This window comes from Mastacembelus armatus, chromosome 21 (assembly GCF_900324485.2).
Source record: "Mastacembelus armatus chromosome 21, fMasArm1.2, whole genome shotgun sequence".
In the NCBI taxonomy this organism is placed as follows: domain Eukaryota; kingdom Metazoa; phylum Chordata; class Actinopteri; order Synbranchiformes; family Mastacembelidae; genus Mastacembelus; species Mastacembelus armatus.
The window spans coordinates 3,945,173-3,965,211 of record NC_046653.1 but is presented as its reverse complement, the minus strand read 5'-3'; the positions used below and the strand labels follow the sequence as shown (position 1 = coordinate 3,965,211).

The 20,039-nt window shown below is 38.9% G+C and overlaps 3 protein-coding genes across 33 annotated transcripts in view; 1 reads left to right on the top strand and 2 right to left on the bottom strand.

Annotated features, from left to right (window-relative positions):
* Positions 1–573: 573 nt before the first annotated feature.
* maip1 (matrix AAA peptidase interacting protein 1) lies at positions 574–5,038 on the bottom strand. The gene is made up of 5 exons (XM_026295186.2): positions 4,493–5,038; positions 4,297–4,368; positions 2,062–2,188; positions 1,826–1,976; positions 574–1,720 (listed from the first exon to the last, which is right to left on the bottom strand). The coding sequence occupies exons 1-5, from the start codon at positions 4,808–4,810 to the stop codon at positions 1,642–1,644; spliced, it is 747 nt and encodes a 248-aa protein (XP_026150971.1). The 5' UTR covers positions 4,811–5,038; the 3' UTR covers positions 574–1,641.
* tyw5 (tRNA-yW synthesizing protein 5) lies at positions 4,099–12,432 on the top strand. Of its 2 annotated transcripts, none has more exons than XM_026295183.2 (9): positions 4,099–4,279; positions 5,020–5,140; positions 7,882–8,030; positions 8,114–8,183; positions 11,008–11,052; positions 11,206–11,343; positions 11,453–11,540; positions 11,711–11,827; positions 12,000–12,432. In XM_026295183.2, coding segments are annotated over exons 1-9 (999 nt in total). In that variant the 5' UTR covers positions 4,099–4,277; the 3' UTR covers positions 12,269–12,432. The 2 variants fall into 2 exon arrangements, with proteins under 2 accessions (XP_026150968.1, XP_026150967.1); XM_026295182.2 differs by having other exon boundaries at positions 4,102–4,279; positions 7,882–8,036.
* A 657-nt stretch (positions 12,433–13,089) lies between these two features.
* lrrfip1a (leucine rich repeat (in FLII) interacting protein 1a) overlaps positions 13,090–20,039 on the bottom strand; it is a 44,833-nt gene continuing 37,883 nt past the window's right edge. For 17 of the 30 annotated variants that reach the window (XM_026295167.2, XM_026295166.2, XM_026295152.2 and 14 more), the window contains 2 exons: positions 16,807–19,527; positions 15,849–15,985 (listed from right to left, as the gene is read on the bottom strand). In XM_026295167.2, the coding sequence (XP_026150952.1) occupies positions 15,948–15,985; positions 16,807–19,527 (2,759 nt within the window). In that variant the 3' untranslated portion in view covers positions 15,849–15,947. Of the gene's footprint in view, positions 14,173–14,270; positions 14,376–14,457; positions 14,538–14,622; positions 14,741–15,570; positions 15,621–15,765; positions 15,986–16,092; positions 19,528–20,039 lie in introns of those variants that run through there. The other 13 variants (XM_026295177.2, XM_026295178.2, XM_026295179.2 and 10 more) reach the window with 9 other exon arrangements.

The window sequence follows — 20,039 nt, the reverse complement described above, 5'->3', positions numbered from 1 at the left end:
TTTGCCTTTTATAAAACACTCAAATATTCTGTTTGAGCTTTACAAGAAGCATCTGCTGATGTGAAACATGTCTCCCAAAAAAAAAAAAAAAAAAAAAACAGATCTCAGTAGGTTTAGGATTAACAATTGTTGATTTACATAAAGCTGGAATGGGTCCTGGTCCTAAATCGAGATGACTTAGGACCAGGGCTCACCAACCCTGGTCCTACCCCTGCACTACTGATGATTACATGGATCAGTGAGTCAGAAGCTGGAAGGGCAGGGCATAGTTGGAAAACAAGCAGGGCAGTGGCCCTTGAGGACCAGAGTTGGCTAAACCTGTCATTAAGTCTAGATTTTTATTAGGCCACACTTAAATGGAGATGATTCAGTACTGTGGCTACTCTCCATAGAATTGGGAACCCAGCGAAGATAACTCCAAAGGTACAATGCAGAACTAGAATAAGAAGCAAAGAATTAATCGCCTGGAAAGCATCTCTGTATATGAGTCTATCAAACACAGATAATGATGCACTGGTTGTGTTATTAGTTTAAGCACAGTGTGTTTGTCTACAGCAGTGAATGAAAAACAGATCACACTTTATAATTTAATGCAGAAAACCTGTTAATTCCAAAGGATTTACACTTTTTATTTTACTTCTTATTGCCACGAGATGCCAGACTGTGGTCTATGAGATTACCCCTATTATGTTGGTTGACATTTCTGACTTTCACAAAAAATCAGATCACATTTCAGGACCAATTTATGCAGAAAACCAGGAAATTGCACAGTGCCATTACTTTTTTGTTGCAGCTGTATATAAACAGAATAAATGCAGAGTGTAGGAAATATTCTCAGAAATTCGTAGCACACACTTCACTTCTTAAATTAAACAAAGGTCTGCTACAGTTACATGAAGCAGTCACATGTATGCTCGTACATAGGTACCTGTCTGAGTCACATGACTACAACAGGTCAAAGATTTTGTGTGGAAAAATTCTGGCACATTGAATTGTAACTCCTTTATATCACACATTCATATATAGAGAAACAAGAAGTCTCTATTTGAAAATACAGTATGAAAAAACCAGTCAGTCTTTTCAAAAATGGAGGCAATGCACATTTGTGCATCAGCAGAATTAAGACAAATAAAATGACATTTCATTGCAGACAATGACTGCCTCAGTCACAAAATCACACTTGGTCAGATAGTGTCCGAAAATAATCCCCAGTGTTTACTTGGAACATCTCACTGGAGATATTTATTGCATCAGACCAATCAGAGTATGCTTTTTGTGATCACCTACTCTCAACATTACATCCTTTGTAATCAACTACCCATCTACTATTAACTAAGAGTTAAAAGAAGGCTATGAGAAACTGAAAATAATGTTAGATCTCTCTAGCCAACATCCTGACTGCTCAAACCTTCCAAAGCAAACTCAGTTTCTGGGATTTTTAGAGATGGTGAAAAAGAAACACTGAACTACTGCAGACAGCTGTGAGCAGCATTTGGGAGATCAGATGTGTTTGGTTCATGTGCCCTTTTCCCCCCCTGAATTCTCAGTAAGGAGCTGTGTCTTGTGGATAATATTCAGCCCCAACTTCAATTTAATGAAACAAAGTACTGTAGAAAACTTCTGTCTCAAATCAAAACTATTTTAATCCAAAAGTTTGGAGTGCTCTATCCTTGTTATGGTCCAGTCTGGTGACACTCCTTTAGTAAACTCCCTTTGAAACCTGCCATGAAAAACAGACCAAAAAGAAAGATTAGAAGAGGATATCTCAGCCATAAAAAGATTGTTCTCCTGTAATATTAAATATGCACAACACAGAAATACTCACTCATAATTTGCAGTTAGCAGTCTTTTGGTTTCTGCATCCTCCTCTCCACCAATGGCTACCTGGAAGACACGAGTTCCCTCCATGGTGTCCTCAGGAAGGCGTGCACTTGTCAGATACCAGAAACGCATCAGGATGCTGACAAACCTTCTCCCTGAAAAACAGAACCAAGGCTGGTTAATGCTGCAGTAATGACAAATTGTGCTAATAAAATAAAGTTTCAGCTCCTTCATGTTGACCATTGTCATCATAGTAGATTCCCACGTCTCCAGGTGTTGTGTACATGATTTCATCAGGATCTGCAGACAGGGCTTTCTTGTAGCTCAGTGGAAGCAGGTTGCACTTTTCCTCGAGTTTTCCTATAAGCTGCAAGGACATAAAATGTGATGGAGCTGAACTCTAGCTGAGATATTACACTTGTATGTAGATATCAACATACTGCACGTTCCAATTCTCTGTACAGCTTCTTCGTAGTGCCTGGTTTGTTTCACAGACCTGTTGGCCTGTATATCCAAGCAATTCCCACTCATGGCCTCCCCCTAAAGGTTGAATCTTTCTGTTTGCTGTCTGTTTTTCACAGTAGTAGACTGTGAAACTGTGTCAGAGCTCGTCTGACCTAAAGGTGTTAGATATTCTATTAACACCAACTTGTTATTATCAAGATTTCTACCCACAATTTCAACTTAGAAGTTCTGCCTCAAACACCATTATTTCTTTACATTTAGACTCATATTACTCTTTGTATGTTGTGGTAAGTGTATGCTACTGCAAGTATTCAAACCCTCTCACTTTTCATCCACTTTATTGTGATGTAGATTGAATTTTAAATGGAACAGACCTTAAACTGATTTTTTTGCCTAACAATCTACATGGAATAACTCAATGAACGAACTGAAAATGTTTTTAGAAAGTTTTGGAAATGTATTAGACTCCAAACTGTAATTAGGTACAGGGTTTGTTTTCATTACACTTCAAATGTGTCTAGAACTTGACTTGAGGCCACTTGTGGCAAATTGAACTGATTGGATAGTTTATAAAGGCATGTACCTGGTGAGGCATGGATCAGGATAAGGCCATAAAAGTAGAGATGGTTAAAAACTATCCTTTCTGAATTAGAAAATCCATCTATCCATTATCTATACTGGTCAGTCCAATTCAGGGTCGCAGCAGGCTGGAGCCAACCCCAGCTGATATTTGGTGAGCGGCTGGCTACACCCTTGACAGATCACCCGTCTATCACAGGGCTGACACAGAGACACATGCTCACACTCACATTGACACCACAGGGCAATTTAGAGTCACCAATTAATTTAAACCCCAAAGCAATGTGTTTGGACTGAGGGAGGAAGCCAGAGTATATGCAGAAAACCCACAGAGAAACTGAATAAGTTAATACTTTCAGTACTATTATTTTGTTCATTAAAGCTCAATTTAGAAAACATGAGCACATTTAAAAATAACTGTGCCAAATTGAGAAGCATATCTAGTATTCAAAGCCAGGGTCAGTGGGCTCAACTGTGAACTGGAAGAAACGGGGAACAATCAGGACTCAGCCAATCCAACTTCACAGAGTTGGTCATCAAGGAGGAGGAAAAAGCTTTTTTTGTCTGATGAGATAAAAACTGAGCTTGTTGGGCAGAACACCAGACACTGTTCACCACCTGGATAATGCCACCTCTGTGGTAAAACAAAGTGGCAGCAGCACTGTGGATTTACACTCGCCGCTAACAACATTATCCTGTTTGGTGCTGCTTATTGAGGTTCATCTGTTCACACTGCTGTGTAAGTTACATGTGAGTAACAGTTTGCTTATACTTCCAAACATCAATTTGGGTCAGTAGTATAACCCAAAGAGAGACAATTCACAATGAGACAGATACTATGTGCATGTAAGTGCACCCTGAGCTCAAATGTCAAATGCTACCTATCTTTTAGTTAGTGTGTTTAACAAAGGAAAGCCTACAGTATAATGATCTGCAACTGTGAATCAAAGGGGAGTCCCTGATGTTTATTGCTGTTGACAAGAGATAGTCTTAGGGCAGCTGTCAAAAATCACCTCACTGCACTTTGAGCACTGCAGGTGCAGAGTTGAGTGACCTGCAGAGGTTTCTGTTCATTTTCTAACAGCAGCTTTGCAGGTCAAATGTGAACGCTGACGACCAGACCACCCTGCCACAAAACATTCAGGCTGGCATCATCTATGGCTATTGTAGGAAATTCTAATAATATATTAACAACAAAGTATAACAGGAAACAAGTAAGATACAAGTCTCCCGGTGAGATGGCTTCTTCTTAGCCTAGATGATACAAATGGCAGATGGTGGCAGTATCCTACAGGGATGTGCTCTGCAGCACGTCCTCAGCATGATCGATAAATAATACAGACAGAAGAAGATGATGACAGAGCAGAAGCTGAGTGCAGTCCCACTAAACAGTCCACTCCACAGCACGGAACATGTCAGTGCCCTACTCACGTCTTTAGCCACCAGTCCCTCCAGGGCCTCAAACTGACACCGGGACAGCAGTGTAGAAACATGGCAGAAGGCCTGCAAAGTGAAGAAACCGTCCTCGTCAGCACCGGCGAACAAACACGGCGTCAAAAGACCTTTGCAGCTGAAATGTGACAAAACAGGCTAAATAAGTGCAGCTCGCTGTTACAGAGGGCCACACCTGCTTCGCTCCTTCTGTGAACTCCTCCATGCTGAACTCTTTGTCAAAGTACGCTCTGATCAGAAAGTAGTAAATTCGGGTTCGGAACCAGATCACGGGGTTCGGGATACCGACCACCACCACCTTCTGGTTTGGCTTCTGCCCTCCCCGGTCGGAGATGTACGACCGGACCGCTGCGGCCACACCGACAGGGGATGGATCACGGATACCGCGCGTATTACCGAACCGGTTCGGAAGGACATTGTGATTAAAAAGCCGCCGGGTCAGGCTAAAAGTTGACCGAAACCTGTGACCGCCTCTTAACACGGGCAGCGGCATTGTTGTTATATCCGGAAGTCCTATTATCCTTGTATTTGTGTCTTCCGGAGAGGAACAAATAGCATTTTTTATCAAATCACAGATAGTAATCCGGCGATAATATCGAGTCGATAATTCCGTTTTATATTGGTCAAGTAGGCAGATAATGTATTGATTAACAGAACCTATTTTATAGCTCTCAACTTTGACTTATTCAAAGTTTCTTGTAGGAACGCTGAGAATGTAACACCAGCCGGAGTGGACGGTTACATGGAGCTCCAGGAAAAAGCGCCTGTGTCTGTGTTCACACAAGTGGACAGGGACACCTTTCTGCGACAGATCTACCCAGAGGTAACCCTAACCTGTTCCCTGCTGGTCCTCACAGCAAAGGCAGCAGCGACCACACACTAGGATCAGACTTTTAGGGGGACTCAGCTCAGATAATGTGGCCTTATGCTCTCTCGGGGGTCTTTGTGTGACCAAACCCTGCTCTCCCCTTGTCTCCATCACTGTTCTCCTCTCTCCTTTTTGTGCTGTCAGCCAAATAGCAAACTTAACATCCAATGACAGAATTTATAATCTTATAAAATTCATCAATTAGGGCCTACAAATTTATATCACTGTAACTGAATAGTGGGTTATTGTGGGTAATGTAGTCAGGTAGTGTCATTTTGATCTCACTTTCTCACCTGAACTTGGTTGTTTGAAAAAAATCCTAGCTGTGATGTAAACATAAAACTGAATTTTCTTTTATTTGTTAATGAAGAATAATAATTGTTTTAAAATACTGCATGGGTTTGGTATTTTATCTCCACTTACACTAAAGTAATAAAGTGCATCAGTTACAGTAGCTCATTGCTTGGCAAGTGCACAGCTAAGTCAGCTAATTGACAGTGATCATGGAGCTGTAACACACTTTCTGAGTCACTGTAATAACAACCCAACGTTGACAGTCAGAACAGGTAGCATCTGGATTTGCTTTTCAACTTGTGGATTTAACCTCCACCATAAAATGCACCTTTGCTACCCTCTTCTTCTACATTGCTTGCTTGTGTCTGGTGGAACAACGTGCTCGTGAAACCTGACATTAGTTAATAATAGACCTAATGATTAGTGTTGTTATAATTTTTAGGGGCGCTGAGATGAAATCTGTCCTTAGTTAATAATAGACTTAATGATTAATGTTATAATTTTTAGTGGCGCTGAGATGAAATCTGTCATTAGTTAATAATAGACCTTATGATTAATGTTATAATTTTTAGGGGCGCTGAGATGAAATCTGTCATTAGTTAATAATAGACCTTATGATTAATGTTATAATTTTTAGGGGCGCTGAGATGAAATCTGTCATTAGTTAATAATAGACCTTATGATTAATGTTATAATTTTTAGGAGCGCTGAGATGAAATCTGTCATTAGTTAATAATAGACCTTATGATTAATGTTATAATTTTTAGGGGCGCTGAGATGAAATCTGTCATTAGTTAATAATAGACCTTATGATTAATGTTATAATTTTTAGGGGCGCTGAGACGAAATCTGTCATTAGTTAATAATAGACCTTATGATTAATGTTATAATTTTTAGGAGCGCTGAGACGAAATCTGTCATTAGTTAATAATAGACCTTATGATTAATGTTATAATTTTTAGGAGCGCTGAGACGAAATCTGTCATTAGTTAATAATAGACCTTATGATTAATGTTATAATTTTTAGGAGCGCTGAGACGAAATCTGTCATTAGTTAATAATAGACCTTATGATTAATGTTATAATTTTTAGGAGCGCTGAGACGAAATCTGTCATTAGTTAATAATAGACCTTATGATTAATGTTATAATTTTTAGGGGTGCTGATATGAAATCTGTCATTAGTTAATAATAGACCTTATGATTAATGTTATAATTTTTAGGAGCGCTGAGACGAAATCTGTCATTAGTTAATAATAGACCTTATGATTAATGTTATAATTTTTAGGGGTGCTGAAATGAAATCTGTCATTAGTTAATAATAGACCTTATGATTAATGTTATAATTTTTAGGGGTGCTGAGATGAAACCTGACATTAGTTAATAATAGACCTAATGATTAGTGTTGTTATAATTTTTAGGGGCGCTGAGATGAAACCTGACATAAGTTAATAATAGACCTTATGATTAATGTTATAATTTTTAGGGGCGCTGAGATGAAATCTGTCATTAGTTAATAATAGACCTTATGATTAATGTTATAATTTTTAGGAGCGCTGAGACGAAATCTGTCATTAGTTAATAATAGACCTTATGATTAATGTTATAATTTTTAGGGGTGCTGATATGAAATCTGTCATTAGTTAATAATAGACCTTATGATTAATGTTATAATTTTTAGGAGCGCTGAGACGAAATCTGTCATTAGTTAATAATAGACCTTATGATTAATGTTATAATTTTTAGGGGTGCTGAAATGAAATCTGTCATTAGTTAATAATAGACCTTATGATTAATGTTATAATTTTTAGGGGTGCTGAGATGAAACCTGACATTAGTTAATAATAGACCTAATGATTAGTGTTGTTATAATTTTTAGGGGCGCTGAGATGAAACCTGACATAAGTTAATAATAGACCTTATGATTAATGTTATAATTTTTAGGGGCGCTGAAATGAAATCTGTCATTAGTTAATAATAGACCTTATGATTAATGTTATAATTTTTAGGGGCGCTGAAATGAAATCTGTCATTAGTTAATAATAGACCTTATGATTAATGTTATAATTTTTAGGGGTGCTGAGATGAAATCTGTCATTAGTTAATAATAGACCTTATGATTAATGTTATAATTTTTAGGGGCGCTGAGATGAAATCTGTCATTAGTTAATAATAGACCTTATGATTAATGTTATAATTTTTAGGGGCGCTGAGATGAAATCTGTCATTAGTTAATAATAGACCTAATGATTAATGTTATAATTTTTAGGGGCGCTGAGACGAAATCTGTCATTAGTTAATAATAGACTTAATGATTAGTGTTGTTATAATTTTTAAAATCGCGCATGCAGGACATCCTATTGGTCACTACACTGAATAAATAAACAATCTCATGGTTTCCAGCGCAGGCCAGCTGTGTTGAGAGGTGTGTGTCTCGGCCCATGCTCAAACAGGTGGACAGTGGACTACCTGGGACAGAAAGGAGGAGATAGGGAAGTGAAGGTTCATGTGTCCACGGTGCCGCAGATGGACTTCCTTCACAAAAACTTTGTGTACAGGTGACACACACACACACACACACACAAATCAATACTTATTCTCTGTTTCTTTCTCACCTGCCCCTCATGTTTCACAGGACTTTACCGTTCAAGGAGTTTGTGAAAAGGGCATCTGAGAAAAAACACTCCAGCTTCTTCTTGTGTGAGGTGAGTATCATAAATATGAACAATTCAGTTCAATTCAATTCAGTTTTATTTTTATGGCGCCAAATCACAATTCAATCATCTCAAGGCACTTTACAAAAAAGAAAAAACCCAACAGGTGACAGTGGAGAGGAAAACAAAGTTAGTGACATTCAATGGTGGAGTATGCATGTGTATTCAGCTTTTTGATATCTGATATATTGATATTACGTTTTATGGTGTGTTAGCTCTCAGAGAGAGCTAGAGTGGCACTCTAGCTTTTACACTTCAGCTCTTTTCAAATTTTTTTATCTGTTCCTTCTCTTCTTCTGTCAACTTTTAACTTTCATAAACAATTTATATATCAAAGTAGTAGAGATTTTTGTCTTCTTTCAGGTAATACTATTCTCATTTTGATAAGACCTACGGTTCTTACAGCAGGTGGCCAAAATCTCAGAGAGTGACTGCTTAATCTCTCATTCACTCCCATTATAAAAGAGCTCCAGGAGTCCTGGTGAAAAACTCAAATGAAGGCTGTTTCTAACTTGTCAGCAATCCTTCATTTTTTGGAATATCTTCACAAAAAATGGATCAGTCTCTTTGTTGAAGCCTCCTGGCTCTGTTAGTGAAGGAATTATTTTGAAAGGTCTTACAGTTTTTCTGTAGTCTTCCATTTTGTGAGGTGAAGTTCTCTCAGCTTTTCCTGTACTGTGCCTGCTTAAAGTGCTGAGTCACTGTCACTCCCCCTTCCACTCTGGGCTCAGGTCACTTTGTCCTTTCAAAATAAAAGCCTTTTTATAGCATTATTTCAATATAAAAGCCCTGAAACAGCAACATGACCTTAAAATAGACGTTTGTAATTGGCATACAGGTTTAGGCACCAACTGAGGTCATTTTAAATGTCAGGCATGGTGTCTTCTTCAGGAGGACATGGTTGGACGTCCACAATAAAAGTATACAGTTATTTACAGGAAGTTACTGCAGTGTTCCAAAGAATAACAAATATGAAAATTAAAGTTCAGATCTTAAGTCAAGGTGACATGAGTCTCCTACACCATGCTGTCTTTTCAAAATAAAAGCCTTTTTATTTCATGGTTTCAAAATAGAAGCTAAGAAATGCTATTTGCTCTTTTCCAGCACATTTTTCCTCCCTTTCAGCCTTTTTACCCCTGCACATCAGTTTATTCATACTGCTTCATTGCTTCATTCCTTCCCTTTTTTGTCTTTCCTTCCTTCTTCTCTTCTTTCTCTAAGAAAACCATACTTCAAATATTCCTGGTTTGGCTACACAAGATTTACCTTTTGTATTTTTCAGCAATTTTTTTATTTATAATTTATTTTTTTTGCAGTCTCTGCAGTTTCACTTTTTTGCTGTTTCATTCTTCCCTTTCTTTCTTTAACTCATATTTAATTCCTTTAGTTCTTCCTTCCTTCAATACTGTCTTCTTTTATATTAGTTTAACACTTATTTCTTTAGCAATTGAAAGCCAATTTATTTATACTTCATTATATCATTCTCTTTCCACCCTTTTCAGCAATGTTGAATAGTTTTTAGCTAAACAAGTTAAACTTCCAACTCCAGTTTTACATTTCAGCTTCCAGGATTCTTCAGCATTGTATTTCAGCCTTCAGCTTATTCAGCAATGCGTTTCAGCCATTTTCAGCATTGTTGGGCAGCTTCATTCAGCTTTCAGCATTCACACGCATTTTCCGCAGGAAATGCAGATTTCTAGTTGTTGCTGTTCTTCTCTCTCTCCTCTATCCACTCACCCCAACCGGTCGAGGCAGGTGGCTGCCCAAACTGAGCCTGCCTAGGCCTATAGCAGCATAACTAAGGGACCTGAACCAACGCTAAATATAAGCTTGGTTAAAAAGGAAGGTTTTAAGTCTAGCCTTAAAAGTACAGAGAGTGTCTGCCTCCTGAACCCAGACTGGGCGCTGGTTCCACAGGAGAGGAGCTTGATAGCTAAAGGCTCTGCCTCCCATTCTACTTTTGGAGACTCTGGGAACCACAAGTAGACCTGCACTCTGAGAGGAAAGTGCTCTATTGGGATAATATGGTACTATGAGGTCTTTAAGGTATGAAGGAGCTTGATCATGGAGGGATTTATATGTAAGGAGAAGGATTTTAAATTCTATTCTGTATTTTACAGCGAGCCAATGAAGAGAAGTTAATATAGGAGAAATATGATCTCTCTTGCTACTTCCTGTCAGGGCTCTGGCTGCAGCATTTTGGCTTAACTGGAGGCTCTTTATGGCGTTAATGGGACATCCAGATAGTAATGAGTTACAGTGATCTAGCCTTGAGGTAACAAATGCATGGACTAATTTTTCTGCATCATTTTGAGACAGGATGTTCCTAATTTTGTTTATCAGGTTTCATAGATAGATACAGCTGAGTGTCATCTGCATAGCAGTGGTAATTACTAGAGTGTTTGCAAATAACAGTGCCTAAAGGAAGCATGTATAAGGTGAACAGAATCAGTTCTAGCACAGAACCTTGTGGAACTCCATAATTAACTTTTGTGCACGTGGAAGGTTCATCATGGACATGAACAAATTGGAATCTGTCCGATAAATAAGATTTGAACCATTTTAATGCTGTTCCTTTGATTCCAGTGACATGCTCCAGTCTCTGTAATAAGATGCTGTGGTCAGTAGTGTCGAATGCAGTACAAGTATAGAAACAAGTCCATTATCTGAGGTTAAGAGAAGATTGTTGGTGACTTTTAACAGTGCTGTTTCTGTACTATGATGTGCTCTAAATCCTTATTGAAAATCTTCAAACACAGTATAACATTTTTCAGCATGATATTTCACTGATTCATCCCTTGGTCTAATATTTCAGGATGAGAGCTATTATCTGCGATCCCTGGGGAAGGACATCAGGAAGGTACTTTTAGGACTACTTTCAGATCCTCCATCAGTTCTAACTTCAAGCATTTAAATATTTCTATGGCAAAATGTCATCAGTCTGACTCAGATGCTTTGCACTGATCCTTTAGGACCTTTATTAAAAAACAATGATAGGTACCTCCTCTCATAGGAACCTGCTGATCTGACTAAACAGTTCCCAGACTTGGCAGAGGATTTTCATATCCCACAGTTCTTTGAACCGGATCAGTTTTTCTCCAGCGTTTTCCGCATCAGCTCCTGTGGTCTGCAGCTGTGGACACACTATGATGTGAGTTCTGTTCTGGAATGTGTGATTCTCAATATTCATGTGGTTTTTCCAAGACACCAGCCTCATAATGCTTTTCCTTCTCTGCTCTCTGGGGATCTATTTCCTTCAGGTGATGGATAACCTGCTGGCTCAGGTGACGGGGAGGAAGAGAGTGGTCCTCTACAGCCCCCAGGATGCACTGCACCTCTACCTGTCAGGCAAGTAGCTATGGAGATGTGTCACTGTGTGTTTGCTTGAAATCTCAAAGTCTTTGTTACATTACATTAAGCTGTGATACTGTTGTCACTTCACTCGATGCATATCAGTTTTTTTTGTGTTTTTCAATATCAAACAAAATGACAAGGCCTTTAATTTTTATGTAACCCAGGTGATAAGTCAGAAATTCTGGACATTGATACCCCAGATTTGAAACAGTTTCCTGAGTTTGTGAGGGCAAAGAGATACGAGTGTGTGCTTGAGCCTGGAGATCTACTTTTTATCCCTGGTAAGGAGGTCAAATGTTTGAGCAATCCCAAACACACATACTTCATCACAACAGCCTTTCCTTTTGTGAAACACTCAGTCTGGATGTTCTGGTAAACCACCTTGTAAATCAGCTTTGGAAAATGCTTTTACATAAATGAAGCAGTCTAATCCAGTTTGCCTGTATTTCCCAGCCCTGTGGTTCCATAACACCCTTGCACTGCAGTTTGGTGTGGGTGTTAATGTCTTCTGGCGTCACCTACCTCCTGACAGCTATGACAAAAAGGACCCCTACGGTAATAAAGACCCAGTTGCTGCCACTCGAGCACTTCAGACATTGGAGAGGGCACTACACACTCTGGATGAACTTCCAGCAGATCACAAAGATTTCTACGGTCGCCGTATGATTCAGCTCATACAAAAGCGGACCTACTGTAACAGTCTGTTAGGCAAAAACAAATAGGACAGGGTATTACCCAGCAGTCAGTTCACCAAACCTGAATGAGTGTGTAAAGAAATAAGTAACCCAATAAGAAACATGTATTATTTTTTATTGTGCATTTGAAAATATTTGTATTTTTCTGTCTAAAACATTAAAATAAAATGTACTATGCAATAGCAAAACTATTAATTTGTATTCAAGAGTGAGTTACTGTTTATTTCTTTCTGCACTTAATTTAAAATATTTATCTTGAAACAATCTTAAACATGTAATTTCTTTAATCCATTGTTTCTAAATTTGAGAATGTGTGCACAGTCATGGAAACTGCTTTAGTTCCCAAATCTAAAGTAGATATATATCTGAGGTTTTTTTTATGTATATATTTAAATAGTCAATTAGTCATTTCACTTGAATGGCAATGAACACCATCAAGTCAGCTTTAAATATATTCAGTTTAACATGACTTGTAAGAAAAATATGACCTTAAATGAAACAATATATAACCAGCTTCATAAAACATTGAGAAAATATTTTTCATTTACATTAATAAAGGGTTTAAGAAAGAAAAATATGTTATCTGAAACGGATAGTGTTGCTGTAATTTAATAATTGATCAAATAACCACCTCAGATATGGACACAATAATTTCAACTCATGGTCTACTCACTGGTTCCAGAGCTTCCCAAACTACTTTTTCCAAAGGCCATCTTAGCCTGTGGTCCTGATGAAGGAAACATAGCTGGAAGCACTTGTAGAATAAAGCATGAGATAGGGGGTAACAACACTCCAATAAGACATGTGTCCATAGATGTAGTGAAGCCCATGACTATAATGCACAGATACTATGTGGTTTTACATTTTATTGCACAAAGATTACAGTCCTTTATGTTTCCTTACAAACATCTTAAAGCTTTGTAAACAGTGAAGCAGCATCTCCCCAGTGCGTTGAGTATATCCCGCTAACACAGCTTTGAGTCCCTGTTGTCACATTTCTTCTACGTCTCAGCATTTGTGTGTGTGCACAAGGGCCAACCAGTGACTGACCATATGCAGCAGGAAAAAAAGCTTGGGTGGTTGCTGTTCAACATTCATTGACCTGTGTCAGGCTGCTGGCTACAAAAAGCAACTACAATTTAACGCTGGTGGCTGTTTGGCTATGAGGATATTACTGGATTGGGGCTGCTTTGCAAAAGCTCAAGCCCTTTTGTTTTGAGCAGTTTTAACAAACTGTGGTCTGACACCCAAATATTTGGATTTTTAAAAACAGTTTAGCTTTGGAGGCCAGGTTTAGACAAGGAAAATACACTTGTCTTTCATTCACACTCATATCCGCTGAATATAACAGTCTTGGGTCTGTGTACTCCTGAAATTGTCCCCCACGTGAGCTAGGCAAGTGAATACACTGAATCTTGATGTGAGGCAGCAGAAAGAGGCCAGTGCAGCATTTTGTCTCTTGCTACATTAAAGAGAGGTTTTTGGTGCTGCTAAAGTCCCATGGTTCTCCATGTGGCCCACTCACCCCCAAGCAGAGCAGTGGAGAGGTTCAACCAAAGCCATGAGGTACATAAACATCCGCTCCCCCACTTCATAGGTGTGTGCACAAAGCTAAAAAGAATTCTCAGACAGAAAACACACAAAAATGGCACATTGTTTGTTGGTGTTCTCTAACCTGTGGACTATCTTGATTTTTTTTGTTCTATTTCTTAATGTTGCTTGCAGGCAGATGAAAGAGAATGCCAGAATGCAGGTGTGTTGTTTTATGTGATCAGCCAGCTTTGGATATAGAGAAGGTGGAACTGGAGAATAAGGGTGCGCTGCTATGGAGTTGTTGCCATGCCACTTCTTGATTTCATCTTCTCCAGTCTTTTAGATAGATGGCTGTTGTTTGACTCAAGTTCATCAATCATGTCCAATGCTGACCTCAACTGTTAGGTGAAACAGAGAAAGAACTTACAATTAAATACCACTTAAGAACCTGTATGGCTAGGTCCTAATATTAGCAGTATAGGAAAACACACACTACCTCTCTCTGTAGTTTCCGCTTCTCTGCCTTTAGCTCATCCTCCACTTTCTCTGCATTCTCTGCTGCAGACTTGTAGCGGGTCACTTGGCTTTCCATTCGAGTCACCTGGACAAAAAAAAACAGACTTCTTCACTGAGAATTTTATGTTTTCAACTGCAGAATGAACTCCTGGGTCTTCTCTGCTTACATTTTGTTCTAAAGCAGTGATATCTTGTTCTGCCTTCACGAGTTTGAACTTCAAGTCACTTATTTGCCTGTTGGAGTCTCCTGACAAGATACAACAAAACATTCCTGTGAGGCTAAATAGCAAACTTACAAAAATGTTTATGTGCAAGTTGTTTTGTGTACTTACTCTGTAGCTCCACTATGTTGGGATCATTGCCATTTTCCACAATTTCACCAACAGGACTTGAAGTGCTATCTGCTCCATTCTTCTGTGACTGTTCCAGCTGGGCTTTTAGTTTCTTCACCTTTCAGAGGACATGTAACGTCACATTAATAACACACTCAGCTTAATTTTAAGCATGTCATGATGCTGCCGCCCATTTTATTTTATATAAATATTAGCCTTTGTAATTCTATGTCATCAGCATTTTTTGTTTTTGACCCACTTAGGAACAGAACTTCACAGGGGGTGTAACCATCATACCCAAATGTTAGATACCATAGCCCTAATAAATTCCATGTTAGCAAACAGTTGCCTTTACACACACATTTGTTGGATTTGTGTTGTGGTGGCCTGATGCCCAGTGCTCGCTCTCATTTTAGCTCCTGCCTGAGAGAATGATCTGGCCCCTTGTCTGCTGCTTGGTGCTGAACAGGTAGCGTGCAGTGGTGCTATCAATTGTTACATTGAAAACAGCTGCTTGTTGTTGCTGAACACTAGATTTGAAACAATTAGGTTATGTATAATCACAATCACAAATGAGCTCAATGACGCTAAAACTATTTGCAGAATAATCTGATCAGTTGTTAATATGAAAATATAAATCAGTGCAGCTTTAAATACAGGTATCAAATATGCAGCTTTGTGTTTAAAGTATGCAATTTCCTACAGCAGCTGAGAGTATGTTGTTTTTAATCAATCATGAACCACAGCAAACAGTACAAATGTTAGGGAATAATTGTGGGCTAATACACATTTTGTGCTAAATAATTAAAATAAAGCTAGTGTCTATATTAACTGTAATAAAGGAACATGTCATCCAGTGAGTTCTCTTTGAGTCACTTTACCTCTAATTAGAATTTTTGCTTAGGACCACACCAGCAGTAAACATTTTCAGCTACATTAACCACTCACCTGCTCTATCATTTTTTCACGTTCATCCACCAGTTTCCTGAGGCGGATCTCTAAAAGATTGAGAAGATAACATTTCACATCTTTGTCACACAAGATTAATTATAATGGAGCTTCATATATTTCATATACAGCATATAATACAACATCTGTTATAGCAGCAAGAATCTTTAAAAAGAAGAAAATATGTTAACATACCAGGGACGCAAGGAGCCAAGGAGATGGTGGGAGGGGGCTGAGTCAGGGTGGGAGGTGGATGCATGCAACAGAGCAGGAATCCATGTAGTGGGTGATGGAGCGGAGTGTGGAGGGGGGTGTTAGCATGCACAAACTGTAGAGAGGAGTCTTAGTGCAAGAGCACGCAGCTTCTAGGATGCCATTCACACTATATGACCATACAATATGCCGATATGGACATCTAAGTGTTAATGTGTAGAATAAAGAGATTTTCAGATCTGACAAGTTGCTTTTTATCATGCCATCATCCCAGAGAGTTTCATTACAAAATGCTTTAAGATAAACATGTCAAACTGGTAACAGAAGAAGATTTATTGGCATTTAATTATGGAGGCACCATCTTTTCCATTAAGTGCAACCAAATGCAAACATACATTTATCATACATTTTTGTGCCTTAGATTTCAGTGTCCTTGTAGATGGAAATGGTTTTAACCATCTTATTCATTCTTGTGAACAGAGCAGGAATCCTGAGCATTTTTCATTTGAACAAGTACAGATAAAGCAGAACAGGTACAAGTTACTATCCTGCAGTCTTAGAGACCAACATGCTATTTCTTGTACACCTTTAAAACGAATACATGAAACTAGAATGTCCTGGAACATAAATGGTCTGTGAGACTTGCAGAGTTGTTGCACAGCAATATTATCCATTTAACAAGCTGCATGATAACTGTATGAGTAATTAAATAAATGGTACCCAAGTACATCAAGTGCCTTATGTCTAATTGTGAAAATCTGTGGTTAGCGAGTTTAGCAGTTGGCAGTTTATATTCTCATCTCTCCACAAATAATTTTTTTTGCACATTATCTCGAATACTGATGTTTGGATTGTGGGCTGTTAATACAGATTTTTTTTAAAAATACACATCATTTGGAAAACAATCACTGAGGTTTTTCACGTAACTTATTTTACCACTTTGTAAACAGCTAAGCAAAGAATAGTAATAGGAAGACCAAATACATTTATACTACATACTGGTAATGAACTACGACATCTTACACTCCTCTTTGCTCTTGCCTTTGCCTTTCTTGCCGTTCTTCTTCACATCTTTCCCTGATTGTGGAGACTCTTTGCTGCTTGCCACTTCCTCTGCACCTTTTGATAAAACCACATCTTCACCCTGCTCCTCATGCCTAACAGCATCTAATCCTTCCTCCACTGGGAGGTTAATGTTCTCTGCAACAGCACCTAACTCTCCAACATTGAAAACATTTCCTTCCTGTACAATGTGCCTTGCCTCATCTGCTACGACTACTTCTTCTTTCGGTCTGTGCACCTCCTCACACACATTCTCCCCCTTTTCAGATGTGGCTTCCTCATGAGCCGAAGAGTTTTGGTTGTCTTGAGGCATATTATTTGACTCTTTATCTAGTGTCTCTGTTTGACTACTGCCATCAGCTGTGCAATTCTCCTCATTGCTTTCACCTGACTTGCCTTGTGCATTCTCATTTATCTCAGTATTACTTTGGCACAGTGCTGAACTCTCAATGTTGCCGTCATCTGATATGACTGCAGTTCCCTCCTCAATGTCATCCTGTTCTGGATTTTTAGGGAGATCTGCTGCTACAGCCACTTCTATATCCATGTCATCAAAATCAAAAGACTGCCCTTCCTCATCTTCACCATCTTCTTCATCACTGTCTTGTTGGGTGGGTTGAGATGACTCATTATCTTCAGATTTAATTTGGATGGATTCATGCAGTTGCTCCGTTAAAGGACAAAGAGATGTCTCACTTTCCTGATCATTTGGATTTATTTTATGTTCTAGAACTTTTGCAACAGTTGATTCCTGTTCATCAGAAGAACCAATCTCAGTAGCTTCTCTTGGAGAGTCTGGTGTATTTAACACCTCACTGGTATTGATCACATCTGCTTCCACATTTGATTGATCCATATAATCCACACACACTAATGTCTGGCTTTCTACATTATGAAATGGTTCAGCCTCAGTTACAGTCTCCAAAAGACTCTTTTCATCCAGCTCAGTGTTTGTCATCAACATTGCACTGTTACAACTGTCACGTTTTCCTTCATGTGAGGAGCTGTCTGTTTTAACTAAATCTTCAGGTTGCTCTGTGCTTCTAGTAGGCACCTCCTTTTCTGTTCTGTCTTGTTTTAGCTCTGAATTATCATCACCAACATGACTTAGGGAAATGACACTGGTAGGAAAGCATTCTGGTTCAGTCTCTATTCTTGGTTCTTCATCGTCCTTGATGGTCTCAGTTGCCTCCTCAGGTCCTCTAGCAGAAACCTTAATGGGAGGAGTGTCACTGCTAACTGATGTCTCAGCTATAGATCGCTCTGATAGCAGCTCTGAGGCAGACAGGTTTTTGAGTCCATCAGTGCTGATATCAGTTTTTGGCAGTGAGACTGATAAGCTGTCTTTTCTCTCAGAAGTGTTGGTGAATTCAGACTGATCGGCAGAAACATCATCGCTGTTAGGAACATGTGCTTCAGCTTCAGTGTTTACCTTACTGTTTTGTTCAAGGATGATTTCTGAGTGATCAGATGTGGAACCAGGTTTCAAATCATGTATGGACTCAACTTTAAGCCCCATATTTTCTGACTCCCTATGGACAGCTTCATCATTGATGGATATGTCTCCAATTGTAAAGTTGTCTGCCCTGAAAATGCACTCTGTGTCAGGGCCAGTGCACCCTCTGTCAATAAGATCAGACACACTGAGGCTGGCCTCTGGAGATTCAGCAGGTGCCTCTTTCACTATTTCAGTTTCTAAACTTTGTTCCTTCTCATTTCCGTCATGACCCATTCTTGGTTCAGTTTCAGAGGGCTCTGCTACTTTAACTGCATCTACTCCCTCAGTTTCTTGCATTTCCTGCTCATTCTTAATTTGATCTATCTCTGATTCTTTCAAGGTTTCAGGTTCTGTCACTAAGCCATTATCTTTTCTAATTAATTCCATGCCTTTTTCTGTTTTGCTGTTTTCCTTCTCCGTTTCATCTTTTTGTCGGTTCTTATTCTCCTGAGTCCCTCCTTTCTTTTTACCTCTCCTCTTCTTTTTCTTCTTTTTCCCTGAAGCAGTAATACCCTGAGGCTGAGATATTTCCTCAGTCTCTTCATTCTCTGCCTCTTCGGCATTCTCAGGTTCTTGTTGAGTGTCGGTTTTTGATACAGCTGAGATGGACTCATTAGGTAAACTTTTTTTCGTAACATCCTCTGCGACTCTTTGCTGAGGACATGCTTCTGTATTCCTTAAATTACTTTCAACATCTTCCTGTTTGTTTCCTTGCTCTTCAGAAATTTTATTATATGTCTCTCTAATGTCATTATTGTGTGTGTCAACACTACCGCTTATATTTTCCGTCTCCCTTAAATCAGGGTTAGTTGTCTCTCGTAAAGCTCCCCCATCAGATGTTTCTGTTTCTAAAATATTTTCTTCAGCACTTGATACAATTTCTACAAGTTTAGGGCAAACAATTACATCTTTGGCTTCTGTGATTAAATGCTCATTAATGTAAACATTTAAGTCCTTCTTGCTGTGGCTATGTTCTTCAATGCTGTCTCCCTCTGTGGGAATGCATGTCTGTTCTGTAGGTTGTTTTTCTTTAGATGTTTCCAGTGTGGACACATCAGGAACATTACAGAGTGTATCAGAAGTCAAGTGAATTTCTTTGTCTTCCTCTTTCAACATTTCCTGATGCTGTTCTGGAGCCACCCCTTCCTCTCCGCTACTTCTCAACTGATTCTCTTCTGTGTTGCCTGAGAGATCATGAAGAGATGATGATACGATGATAGAAGGCCAAAATACGTTCACTTAAGAAATGTTTTTATTAAAGGCGTAATCTTCATCAGGAAGCGCATCAGCAGAAGTCAAGGTAAGGCAGAACAGTTGACTGATTCAGTGGCCAGAGAGAGAAGCACAGAGCCCAGATGACCAACAGAAGCATGAGAAAAAGAAGAAGAAAGGCAGGAGGAATACTGAAACGAAATCCTTGATCCCCACTACGCCAAGACAAGAAATTAAAATGAAGAAGAAGAAGAATAATGCCAGCAGCTCAAGGGTATATGCAACAGTATCTATTGCTCATCTTTCGCTCTCTTCTCTACACATAACTATGACACTGTTTAATACTGTTCAGTCCTGCTAGTGTGCCACTGGTTAACACTAAAACAACACCACCACCACCTGGTAGCACAGAGTTAGCTATGATTCAAAACAAATCTATAAAAGCTGAAATAAATAGAAAGGTGCAAAAGAAACATAAAGCCAA

Excerpts from the sequence above, each read along its gene's own strand:
- tyw5 (XM_026295182.2), top strand. Across the intron at positions 5,141-7,881 it reads TGCGACAGATCTACCCAGAG|CGCAGGCCAGCTGTGTTGAG; the intron begins GTAACCCTAACC and ends CATGGTTTCCAG. Across the intron at positions 8,184-11,007 it reads CCAGCTTCTTCTTGTGTGAG|GATGAGAGCTATTATCTGCG; the intron begins GTGAGTATCATA and ends CTAATATTTCAG.
- maip1 (XM_026295186.2), bottom strand. The coding sequence starts at position 4,810 with ATGCCGCTGCCCGTGTTAAGAGGCGGTCACAGGTTTCGGTCAACTTTT. Across the intron at positions 2,189-4,296 it reads AGGGACTGGTGGCTAAAGAC|CTTATAGGAAAACTCGAGGA; the intron begins GTGAGTAGGGCA and ends ATGTCCTTGCAG. Across the intron at positions 1,977-2,061 it reads AATCTACTATGATGACAATG|GGAGAAGGTTTGTCAGCATC; the intron begins GTCAACATGAAG and ends TCTGTTTTTCAG.